This window comes from Phoxinus phoxinus, assembly GCF_949152265.1.
Source record: "Phoxinus phoxinus genome assembly, chromosome: 6".
NCBI classification, from domain to species: domain Eukaryota; kingdom Metazoa; phylum Chordata; class Actinopteri; order Cypriniformes; family Leuciscidae; genus Phoxinus; species Phoxinus phoxinus.
The window spans coordinates 11,663,013-11,676,795 of record NC_136881.1 but is presented as its reverse complement, the minus strand read 5'-3'; the positions used below and the strand labels follow the sequence as shown (position 1 = coordinate 11,676,795).

The 13,783-nt window shown below is 37.5% G+C and overlaps 1 protein-coding gene across 1 annotated transcript in view; it reads left to right on the top strand.

Moving 5' to 3' along the window:
- Positions 1-13,783, top strand: part of sgcz (sarcoglycan zeta) — a 282,091-nt gene that overhangs the window by 235,170 nt on the left and 33,138 nt on the right. The window contains exons 5-6 of the mRNA XM_079617362.1: positions 452-574; positions 4,840-4,912. Coding sequence (XP_079473488.1) covers positions 452-574; positions 4,840-4,912 — 196 coding nt within the window. The remainder of the gene's footprint in view (positions 1-451; positions 575-4,839; positions 4,913-13,783) is intronic.

Below are 13,783 nucleotides of genomic sequence, written 5' to 3'. Positions count from 1 at the left end.
GATTTGAGGTTCTTGGTTGTTGTCTCTGGATAATGTCATGTTTGATGATTAATTTTCCATGTGCCGTTAATTTGAATGTTTTGTCTTTTTCACAACAAATGAATGCTAATTTCAGTTCAGTAAGAACATGTGGAAAGGTTATTTTCATGTAAGCCATTTTGTTTGCTAAATTGTTTGCTGCATAAAACTTGTTGGCCAGAATAAAATGTGTTTCATGACAAATTTTGTGGTATTGTGGTCAAGGACTTTATTGTGTAAATGGACTGAAAGAATGATTAGTAATTCTATTTGGGACAAATTTTTACTCAAGAGACTTGTATTAATTATTTCTTTAATACTTTATGTCTAGTACAATGAGCTTTCCGGTTTGTATGAGGTTTATGTGGGCTGAAGTTAAAAGTTATGTTCTTGTTTCTCAAGGCCTTATTCTTTCTTTTTTCTTTTTCTGCAGGCTCAGAGATGGTAGAAGCCCAGTGTCAGCGGTTCGAGGTGAGAAGTAGTGATGGCGAGAGAGTTCTCTTCTCTGCTGACGAAGAGGAGATCAGCATTGGCACAGATAAACTGAGGGTCACAGGTATCACATACACAAACAAACTCACATATTCATCCAACATTCACCCATGATCCATGCAAGAACATAGACTAGTGTCTCAAACTACCTGTGTTATGGTTTATCCTTAAATTTGGCCCATTAATCAGTGTCCACTTATGAATTTGCCTGTAAAGTTGTAGTTCTTCTAAGGATTGTTAGTAGTCTAATATACAAAAAAAAAAATTCCAACATTGGAATGCAGAATGCTAAACCCTGTAAAACAAGCTATTATAATGCGGCTGTCTGCAGCATTATGGCAACGTGCTTTCAGTTGATAGATGCCCATTTCTGTTTTTGATATGTCACAGCCTCTTTATTTTACCTGTCCGTCAACAATAAACTGATAAAAAAATAAAATAAAAAATAAAAATAATTTGTATGAACTGATTGCTATGCATTTAGTTATTTTGATTTAAGCAACTTTTGACCATTGCATCGGAGCCGTGTGTGATTGGGAGAGATGAGTCACTCCAAATGTGCGATATTGGTTTTATTCAACAGTTCAATAAAATTAGCAGTTGCTATGTTTGCATGCAGCCAAATAATTGATTTGTGGTTCAATCGGATTGAAAATTCTGCATGCAAAGACTTTAATTGATCCAATCATGCTCGATCGGAATTAAATTTTGATCGTATTGTAGACTTAAAAATAATCTAATCAATAAGATCATTTAAGTATGTAAACACTTGAATCTGGGTTATTCTAAACCATGAGTAAACTGAATCCTATTGCTCATAATTTGCCCGGGGATAACAATTAATCCTGAGAATTTGTAAGCTAACGTTTCACACAGTGCACTCCCAAACTCTGGGTTAACAAACATCCTTATTAGCATATTTGGCATGGAATGCATGGTATTCCAAAAAGCATGGAATATTTGCAGTGCCAGTGTCACTGACTGGACGAATGCAGCACGTGACCTGTTTACATAAATGCTCTATTGCTGAATGTACTATCAACATGTTTTCTGAATGGACTATAAAGGTAAGAATGAAACGTTCTCTTTTTTGAGAATTTTTTTTTACAAAAAAACGTCATGCCCCCCAAAATGTATTGTTGCATGACTATCTGAACATGCAATATATCAAAAGAAAGAACAAAGTCTCTGCCTAAAAAAAAGTTGTATCCAACGCCTGAATGTGGGTGAGTTTCATAAAAAATAAATCAACACTCTGAGCAAAAAGCTGAGAAAATTATGTTTTGTTGTCAAAGACTGTATCTGGATCGGATTTAGAACAATGATCAAAACATAGAGTCGATTGAGTCCATTTACACCCGCCAAAGCTTCAAAGACCAATAGCTTGTACTAGGTCGACATTACATTTGGTAACGTTAGGCCATTTTGATTTATATGATGTTGATGGTTGCATTATTTTACATATGCATATGATTGCATATGATATCTCTTGTTTCTGTTTCTTCTTCGCTTGTGTGTTGATCAGGATATTACTATTTTAGTACTATTTCAGAAGATGTCATAGCGCCCCCTACTATATAACAGTACAAAACAAGGAAAGCCGGAATTTTCTGTCAATGGCAGGGAAGCGTTGTCTCGTGAATGATGAAAATTTCCGTCAATGGCGGGGAAAGAGTTACAGTTTTTCTCGATTGTTTACACACATTTTTTGAAACCTCATATTTAACCTCATATATAAGTGTGTTGTAACATATTTGAGAATATTGTTTCTATACTCAGAACACACAAATACACGGTAACAAATATATTTCATTTTTCCCACAAAAACAATGTACACAGTGTACATCCCAACAAAAGTTGTACATACAGTGGTCTACATACAAAACGACAGAAGAATTTACTGTATACAGTTACAGTAAAAAAAAATAAAAATAAAAAATCCAATGTTGGCATCCATTGCTCCATTGAAGAGCTCACCTGTTGCCCTTTAATGCTAAAGCTCTGATTGCTAATTGTAAAACTGTGTGACGTGTGTTTGCCCATGTGATGAGTCAGTGTGCATATTTGAATGGCAGTGTGCTCTTTGTAAAAACCAGAGATTTTCTGCATGAAAATTGTGCCAAATGCAGAGAATTGTGTGTAGTGTTTTGAAAAAAAAAGAAGTGTGTTTTAGAACTGCAATTTGAGTGTAAAGCAGGAATTGTGCTTGTAGTTTAGCAGAACTGGTTCAGGGGGTTGGTGAATGAGTTACATGTTGTGGTCATTGTGTCTCAATTACCAGTATTTGTGTGTAAACAATTGATGTAAAAAAACTGTAATTACAAGTGTGAAATGTTCCTTTGCTCAAGGATAAAAGCAGGTTTCAAAACAACGATAACCCAGGATTAAGCGCAGTGTGAAAATCAGTGACTCACTTACCTACTGGTGTAATGATGTAACCTACAGAAAGAGTCAATCAAATTGGAAGACTTCAGCTCTTGTGTAATTTTTTCAGCACTGAATATTTTCTTTAGTCATTAGAAAATATATTTAACATTTAATAAGAAAACATTTCAATTTTATACAGCTTTGTTATGCATCATCCATTTTTGAGCCAATTCTTTTCAAGATTTAAATACTTGCATACACTGTATATGTACTAGTAACCTGCCCTTACATTGAAATGCAAATAGATTGTTTCAAATAGATTTCACTCATGCAGGCCGCTCTTTCTCTTACTCTTTTTTTTTTCTCTATTTCTGTCAGAAAGTGCATGCTGGGAGGTCAAGTGGAATAGCTAGAGGTCAGGGACAAAGAGGGCACATGCTCAGTAATTGGGCAGATCTGTCCATTAACTCTTTTCACAAAAAGACATGGGTAGAGAAAGGGATCAAGGGAGAGAAATAGTGGTAGGGAGGGAGAGAGATACACAGAGCATGCATAAATGGAATATAGTGGTTCTTCAGAGGTGAGACTGCAAGGCTAAAATGTGTCAGAAAGAAGAACTGCCCTAGGGAGAGGAAGTGACCGGAGAGAGTGAAGTGTTAAAGGAATGTTTCAATCAAAACATTTATTTCTGTCATCATTAACTCATGTCATTCAAAATATATATTTTTTTTTTGTTACAATAAGTAATATTTTTCAAAACTTCTATTTTTGTCTTTCACATAATAAGGACAATAATATGTGTTTTGGGAGTAGATTAAAGTTTAATTTTGGGTGAACTGTGCCTTTAAACTGTTCTGAACATGATTTTGGGGGAAATGAAGAGGAATAAAATAAACTAGGACAGACCGAAACAAACAAAAGGGCAAGTATGGAAGATCAGCTTGCTTTTATACTTATTAGAACTCACTTAACAGCAAATTTTTAAGAAAAACTATGCTGTGCAATGGGGGACATTTCACATTTTCCAGAAGTACAGATCTAGGGAACAGCACTCAAGTCTACCACTTAACGGCTCTTGTAATTTATCACTTGAAGTTTTATACCTCTGAGTATTAGGGACACTGCCTAGCCCGAGTTACTTTATTAGTAGTATAAGGTACAGAGCATTTGGTCGTAGATAAAGAGATTTCATAAGCCAGGTATATTAATTCCACCATTGACCGTGTGCGTGTGCGCGTGTGTGTGTGTGTGTGTGTGTGTGTGTGTGTGTGTGTGTGTGTGTGTGTGTGTGTGTGTGTGTGTGTGTGTGTGTGTGTGTGTGTGTGTGCTTGCTTGCGTGCGTGCGTGCGTGCGTGCGTGTGTGTTTGTGTGGCCCTGGTAAATGCTACGCTATGGGGACAAAGATACCAATATCCAAAATCTTTGTCCTTCTGGGGACAATTTTTGGTCCCTAATAGGAAAACAGCTTACAAATCATACTAAGTTATGTTTTTTGATAAATCAAAAATGCAGATAGTTTTCTGTGATGGTTAGGGTGTGTGTGTGTGTGTGTGTGTTTGTGTGTGGTGTGGTGTAACTTACAGTACCTGTGAGTGCAGTGAGTTTGGCTTCTCACGAACCCTGTTTACACCTGGTGTTGACACCCCTCTCAGATGACACGATTGTGAGCAGAGTCAGATAATGTACATATAATATTTTCATCCTTGCTAAATATAAGTAATTTATTGAAAACAAATATTACTGACAGGGTACTGAATGGTATTGCACAAGTTCTTTGTTCATTTTAAAAGTTAAGTCTGCCTAGGAACTGACTAGTTGTTGATAATGATTATAACAATTCAGTTGTTCACAATGTTATATGACACTGTATATTTAAATGTGTTTTTGTTTTTTGTTTTCAACACAACATGGTTCTAACCAAATGACTTGTCATTCTCTCTTTTTTTCTCTTTATCTCTCCAGGCAACGAGGGAGTTGTGTTTAGTCATTCAGTGGAAACGCCGCACGTTCGAGCTGAACCATTCCAAGACCTGAAGTAAGGCATGCTTTCTTAATGTATGACATTATCATTCAATGTGTGATTCACACCGAGAACCACAGAGGGGTGGGGGAGAGCTAGAGAATGAGAAAAAGAAAGGGACCAAGACACAGAAGGATAGAGGACAGTCATAAAACAGGAACTTAATGAATGTCCACTTCCTAATTGTCCATAAGAGCTTTATATCCTCAATATTCAGTGACAAACTGTCCCATTCATACTCTGTTATGAGAAAGAGGACGTGACCTGTCTGACACGCCCAATCCATCACTGGAGGATCAGCCAATCAGATTGATCTAATCTCTTCCGTCTGCATTAGTCGATATCTGATTGGATGTCCAATAGGTCAGTAACACATCCCGAAGCTTCTCACTCCCCCAAACTCCGACATTATCACTACAGGAAATGATGTACTGCCATGATGGATGGAGTCACTTTAAGTGCAAGTAGGCAGGTTACTGAGGGGAACTGAGAGCTTTTACCACCCAGTTTGGTTTGATGGAGCACTGCTGGGTGCTTTCCAATTCCAATATGAACTTGCTTAATGCAAATGCATCAGGATCACATCTTCTTCATCGTTAGAAAAATTGGGGGAAATGATTGGATTAATGAAGGGATGGTGACATCTTATACTAGACTTTCAGCTTTCAATGGGAGTGTTGACCCTTTTTAGTTCCATTTCTTATTTTAATGGAAAACATTATCAGGATTTGACCCATTAAGGGGTCAAGGTTTGGCTAGTTAGCATGGTCCACTTAGCCCCTGCTGGTCCATGCTGTAACTACACCATTGTGTGTGTAAAATCTTTGCCATATTTTTTCTATTTATAGCCGTGTATAAACTTTCTGATGTTATTGTAAACCAGTGGCCTACACTAGAGGTCTTCTACATGCGATCAGTAATTGTTTGACAGTATATGTTTTGTGTGAGAGAAAAAAAGTTTGCTACATCTAAAGCTAGTGTTATGCCAGTTCTGCTAGCATCTAGAAGTTGTCACAGTTCTTTTAAAGATTTAGGCTTAAATCTCAGATGATTCTGTTTCTTAATGTAATCCCAGACTTATTCAATGATTAAGTAAGATCAGATTTAATCAATGTAATCCCAGACTTAATCAATGATTAAAGTGAAATCAGATTTCTGTGTGGGCCATACCGTCTGTTGTCAGACTCGATGTACATACAGAAATCTCTCTGGATTATTACAGTATTTGAAAAAGGAATATTTGGACATCTGAAATTGATTTCCTACTGCAACTAGCAAAGTCTTAATGATGACATAGTATGCCCCTTTTCACAAGATGTATTATAAATCTATGGTGTCGCGCCGTTTTTGTGTGTGTCCCTTTAAATGCAAATGAGCTGCTGCTCCCCGCCTCCGTTCAGAAGAGGCCAATCCTTTACACGAGCTTCAGATACTCCGGCAATAACAAACGCAAATTTCAGTCAAATCTCAGAAATAACTCGTAGCGGAGTGCAGCCTTACAGAGAGACTCAGGAAGATATTGTAACTTTTAGACGCACCTGGACGTTTCTGAATGGTCAGTGGATACATGGATGTAGTTGTTCTCCCTCAATCATCCTTCAACAGAGTGTGCCACTGCACTCAATCAAAATGGCACACATTCACCTGGTGAGTGTCTAAAAGACCACAGGACTTCACATCAGCATCTGAATGTGAATGCGATTGACATATCCCACAAGGACAATGATAACACCAGGCAGCCACAACCACTGCTCACGGACACAATCTCAGCTGAGCGACTGCCCACAAAGTTTACTCCAGAGAGACTGTGACGAACTAGAACAGCTCCAAGATTATGCACCAAAGGACGACCTCCTGGGGAAAAAAAGTGAGGGAAACCAGGGTCACTGTTTCATCCTCTGATGACACGAACCCCAGCCCCTCTCAGCAGATATGTTATCCCTATCTCTAGCATCTCCACTTTTGAGCTTCTCGGGGAAAATGGATGAACTGGTGTATGCTGGAACAAAGCTCTCCCACTCTATTGCTCTGAGCCCACGGGTATCAACCTAAAAGTGAAGAGCACTGCAACCACCAAAGCCTCTGTATGGTCTCCGCTATGATAACAGTACATTTCTCAAATTAAGTGACGTAATGGCAACCCATACTTGAAATTTGACCTCTGCATTTAACCCATCCAAGTTAGTGCACACATATTAGGAGCAGTGAATATTGAACACACATTGCAAACTGTGGATACACACCCGGACGAGTGGGCAGCCATTCACTGCAGCGCCCGGGGAGTGATTGGGGGTTAGGTGTCTTGCACCTACGCAAGTCATTTCCTACTGGTGTTGAGAATCGAACCTGTGACCTTCAGGTTACAAGTATGACCCTTTACCCATTAGGCCACAACTACCCCCAAATGTTTACAGAACAAGCGGGAACCCAGTGTGCATGTAGCGTTCTCTGTTCTGTTAAGTGATAGAAAGTCTAAGACCTTCTCAAATCATACAGCAAAATCTGCTGCCAGTTAAACGTCAATCAGAGATTCCTGTGGGGACAAAAACTGATACCGTTAACACTTTAAACATATGCTCACTTAAAAATAAATCACTTCTAGTCAATGACACCATCAATACAAACGACCTGGATTTTATGTTTCTAAATTCAACTTGGTTAGATGTCTGTTGCAAGCCAACAGCCCTTTCTAACTTTACTTTTGTTTCGTATCTGCAGAGCTGTTGGGAGAGGTGGATGCATCTGCACTATTTAAAGATGTTTATCAATACAAGAAATTGTCATTTGGTGATTACTTGTCTTTCGAATATCTGAGGGTGCTTTCACATCTGTAGTTCGGTTCATTTGGTCCGGACCAAGGGCGAACAATTATACTTTGTAGCTTTTTTAGGCGTTTTGGTTCCCTTTCAGTCCACACTGATTGCTCTGGTCCGAATCAGTTGATGAAACGAACCAAAATGCAGTCACGTGACAACATCCACATCACTCGTTGGCCAGATGTGTCTTGAACGTATTTTCGTAACTGCATTTCGATTGGTCAGAATTAACTTGTGGGAAAATTCCAAAAGGACTCCCGGAAGTAAACAAATAGGAAAATCCGGCAGACAACACGCTGCTTTTTACTATGGAGAAATGACTGCGTGGGCTGATTGTATCCCTGGTCATAGTTTATTATGTAGTTTGTCTACACCACTTTAGGCAAACAATAACATTTGAGAATGAAGCGAGGATGCGGCTTGAAAATAATGCGTGCGGCAAGTCACTTCAGGAGGAGGCGTGCATTAATGTTGCTAAACAGTGACATAATGCACAGCGTAGCTGACTACGGCAGCTGGTTTAGTCCAAAAATGCGCCGTTCTTTGGCAGTTGGGTCTGTTCGAGGACGGGTCACGTTCTCACCACAAACGAACCGCTCCAGAGTTTGTTTGAAAGCGCACCGTATGCTTGTTTGGTCAGCTTTTGGTGCTCACCCGAGTGCGATTGCTGCATTCACACCTGCCCAAACGAACCGCACCAAGGGGGACAACGAACTCTAGTGCGATTCAACCGAACTAAGCGAGGCAGGTGTGAAAGCACCCTGAGTATAGTGATAAAAGATGCTCCACGCATTTTATTGGTCATTATTTACAGGCCTCCGAAATATTCTCCATGTCTTTATTGACGATTTTACAGAAGTGTTATCACAAATCTCCTTGATTGCGGTAAATAATGACCCAACAGCTGATTGTGACATGTATAGCCTTTCAGATAAAGGGATTTGTAGTTTTTGATGTCACTTTGAATTATAGAAGTGGCAAATTGATAGATTTATGTTCTGTTATTTATTTTTAAAATAGAAAACAAAAAAGGAATGGTTTAATATACACTGTAAAATCCGACAGTTGTTATAATTAACACTTTTTAAGTTAACTTTACTTAATGTAAACTTAATAGTAAAAATCTAGAAATCTGTGTGCCATGTTAACTCAGAAAACCCAAGTTGAGATTCATTGATTGGTTTGAGTGACATTTTGTCAAGCGGGGAAAAACAAGTTTTTGAGGTTGGGCAATTCTTAATAGACTTTTCACTCATTTCACTTCTGCAGTTGTCTTTATTCACTAATTTCCCAAATGAATAGTAAATAATGAATAGTCATCTTGAATGTTGAATTGTCAATATAACTGACAAATTTGAGAGAACATCACATAAGCTGACCTCATAAATTGATGTTGATTTTCCTCAAATGTTTTTGTTTAAACTCACCATTATGGTGATTGTGTTCCCTTTGGTTGGGCACTTGGAACTTCATTTATATTATTGTAATTCTCTTCCTATTGATGTAGTGATGCAACAACAAATCACAGTTCATTGGTTTCAAAGGAAGGGAAATAATAAATTGGTTGCTTTTAGAAGTTGACGAAACTAAATCATTAACTAGTCAATTGCTCATGTCAAATAATGATATTTTAAATATATTGTTAACTCTTATATCACAATAACCTCGTGAAACTTTTAATTGGGTTGATAATTCCTCATTTGTGACAATATCTTGCAATTCAACATGCTTAAGTCACACACAGACTTAAAGGGATAGTTCACTTTGAAATAAAATTTTGGTATGTTTTAGCTTACCTCAAGGGCATCCAAGATGTAGGTGTCTTTTTTTTCCGCAATAGTTTCAATTTTGATATTTTTAGGTCAAACCGTTCTTGTCTGACAGTCATATCATGCAGGTCTATGGTCACTGTCTCAAAGAGCATGCACAGAGTCCAAATTAAAACAATTCCCCATCGTCCAAATTAAACAATTCCCCATCGTAAGTACACATTGATGGCCTAAGACACGAAACGAGCGGTTTGTGTGAGAAAACGAACGGTATTTATATAGTTTTTACCTCTTGTAACACAGCCACGTCCAAGTGATCTGAGGGCGCAGGCGCTTCCTTCTGTGTGACGTGTACGCAGACTGGTGCATAGATATATATATACACTAGATGTTGCATTAAAGACATTCGTTCCAATGTACTGCCGTAGCCAAGGCGACATCTAGTGTATACATCTATGCACTAGTCTGCGCACACGTCACACACCAGGATGCGCTCGCGCCCTCAGATCACTTGGACGTGGCTGTCTTACAAGAGGTAAAAACGATATAAATACTGTTCGTTTTCTCACACAAACCGTTCGTTTCGTGTCTTAGGCCATCAATGTGTACTTACGATGGGGAATTGTTTAATTTGGAAGATGGGGAATTGTTTTAATTTGGACTCTGTGCATGCTCTTTGAGACAGTGACCATAGACCTGCATGATATGACTGTCAGACAAGAACGGTTTGACCTAAAAATATCAAAATTGAAACTACTGCTGAAAAAGACACCTTCATCTCGGATGCCCTTGAGGTAAGCTAAAACATACCAAAATTTAATTTCAAAGTGAACTATCCCTTTAAGCATTCAGCATGCAAAACACAACAATGGTGACAACAATGGTTGGTATACTCAAGTCAAGAGCAAACCTAAAGTAAATTATCAAGTACTCTTTACAGTTCCTTTTTAGTTAGTAGAACTCTTGTCAGCAAACTACTGACTAAGCATTTGTCAGTACAACATACTACTCCTATTTTACTTTTTTTTTTTTTTTTTAAATCATTTTGCATGCTTTTTAAGTCTAACTAATTCGATTTTTACGGCAGATTAAACACATTGCCAATGTAGACAATTACACTAATATAAGATGTGTCTATATTCTAAATTAATATGAATGAATATCACAATATATTTGAATTATACCCGAGGGAGAGGGGGAGTACCGATACTTGTTTTTTTTTCCACTTAAAGCACTGGATGGAAGATATGCATAATTCTGTATAAGGTACTGTGCTTTGTCTCATTGTCCACCTATGGGTCTTTTACCTCTCATATTGAATGTTCACAGTAATAAATACATCATATTTCATATTCAGTTTTGCTCTCTCAGTTCTGTTGTATTAAAAAATAATAATAATTGGGACAGATAACGAGTATTGCAATTTCAGCAATTCAGTCTGTTTCACAGTATGAGAGGACATTTTGATTTGAAGTGCCACAGTGGAAATCTGCAGATAATCGGAACACTCATCATGACTCCTTCACTATCTCTCTCCTCCTCCTTCACCATGAATTTCTGGTTGTTCTTTTGAGACGGAATCGAGCATCCTTCAGTGACCTGTGTCCATTAACATTCTATCATAATGTTGAGGGTATTAGACGCTTTATGTGTTTCACTTCGCTCTCGACCTCATTCATTTGCAAATCGAAAGCAGGAAACGTATAAATCAAGTTCCCTTTCTTCTAATTATTGTTTTATCGAAGTCCGCTCATTATCACCGAGCTAAACAGTCAATTGAAATGAGCCTACATAATGAATTATGAGCCAACGTTATATTGTTCCTTGGTGTATAATTTTTTTGTAAACAAACGTCTGTCACATTTTTTACTCATCTGTAAATGTTCCTCTTTCTGTCTCGGTGTTTCTGTCCCTCTTAGAGTTCAGAATTGTGCAGTTAAACTAAATGGAACATGTAATGACTTAATAGAGTCTATTAAAGGCTAATGTCTTATGATATGGTCTCACCGACAGAGTTCAATTGCATCCTGTTGATAGACTTTCTCACAAGTTCCTCAGCGGGAGTTATTCAGACCACCTTCAAAGTAACACTTGACAGTAGGGAATTTTTATAAGCTTTCAGTTTTTGCAAGCTTTTCGTGCATGTGTGCGTATAACAAGGCTTTGATGAATGAGAGCTCACACTTTTGATAACACATTTGTCGCATCATTTTGAGGATAAACTATTTTTATAAGTTGACCCAAAAATTTAAACTCGATCATTTTCTCATTCTCATGTCATTCCAAACCTGTATGCATTTCTTTCTTCTACAGAGCACAAAAGAAGATAGTTTGAAGGATGTTGGTAACATCAATTGGTTACACTTTATTTCAATATTCAAAACTATACCTCTCATTAGAGTAGTACAGACTGGTAGGTTAGTTGGTTAAACTTTATTTCGATAATCCACTTTAGACATTCTACTAACTATAAGTTGCTTTTCAACTACATGTACTGTATTTGTTTCAACTAACTGTCATTAGAGTATTAGTAGACTGTGGTAGACTGTCAATATACTGTTAGGTTAGGGTTAGGTGTAAAGGTGATGATACAACTTTTTGAGCAATGTTGCCATCAACGGGCAACCAGATGAGACACAGGGACCACGACCACGATCTAAATGGTTTTGGTTCGGGTTAGGAGAATAAGTTGCCTTGTAGTTGCCAAGTTACTTCAGTAGAATGTATGTTGGGGTACCAACAAAATAAAGTGTTATCAGATATTAAAGGAACACTCCGACTTTTTGGGACTTTATCCTATTCAACTTATCCCCCAGAGTTAGATAAGTCCATACATACCTTTTTCATCTCCGTTTGTGCTATGAGTCTGTTTGACGCACCCACCGCTATCCTAGCTTAGCACAAAGACTGGATGTAAATGGTTGCAGCTAGCATACTAATCCAAATAAGTGACAAAATAACGCAAACATTTTCCTATTTACATGTTGTGATTTGTATAGTCACAGAGTGTACAAAAAACAAAGTCAAATGAGACACAGACATATTTTAACCGTATAAATACTGGGAACTATATTCTCTGAAGGCGAAGCACTGCTACTTGGGCGGAGTGATAACCGCAGCACCTGAGACGCGCCGTGGTGAGGAGCAGAGAGTTCGTTCAGAGCGCGTCTCAGGTGCTGCGGTTATCACTCCGCCCTATATTCAGGGAATATAGTTCCCAGTATTTATACGGTTAAAATATGTCTGTGTTTCATGTGACTTTGTTTTTTGCACACTCTGTGACTATATAAATCACAACATGTAAATAGGAAAATGTTTGCGTTATTTTGTCACTTATTTGGATTAGTATGCTAGCTGCAACCATTTACATCCAGTCTTTGTGCTAAGCTAGGCTAGCGGTGGGTGCGTCAAACAGACTTATAGCACGCACGGAGATGAAAAAGGTATGTATGGACTTATCTAACTCTGGGGGATACGTTGAATAGGCTAAAGTCCCAAAAAGTCGGAGTGTTCCTTTAAGAAGACAGTCTACTAACACTTAAATGACAGAGTTGATATGTAGATGCAAAGTTACTTATAGTTAGTAGAATGTGTAAAATGTACTATCTAAATAAAGTGTTACCATAGAATAAGTTGACATGCTATTGCAAAGTTATAGTCAGTAGAATGTAGAAAGTGACTTTGCTTATTGATTACACTGAAAGAGTGTACACTGCCTCTATTTTTGCTACTTATTCATTCTTTCTTTCTTTCTTTCTTTCTTTCTTTCTTTCTTTCTTTCTTTCTTTCTTTCTTTCTTTCTTTCTTTCTTTCTTTCTTTCTTTCTTTCTTTCTTTCTTTCTTTCTTTCTTTCTTTCTTTCTTACTTGACATAAACCAATACATCATAACCTGTCAGTGTCATAACAACTTGACAATACCAAAACAACATAAATTGTCATAAATATATCATAATTGAGCGAATGACACTTAATGACAGTTGTCATAAACATGCATAAAACCTCCTTCATATTAATGACATGTGTCATGTCATGATTATGAAGGTGTCATGTCATTCTTATGCACACCCCTTCAAGTAAAGTGTTACCCTTTAGGTAGTTACATTAAAAGTTATTATTAGTTACTGTTTTGTGTAAGTTTGGAGTAACATGAGGATTTTATTTATTTTATTTCGGAATAGTTGTGTCATAGTTAGTGGATACAATTTGCATTTATTATATGTATTTATTTATTTTTCTCCAAATAATAGAAATGTAAAATTGAATCCACCCTGTGCCTCAGGCCTTTTATTAAGACAGTAAA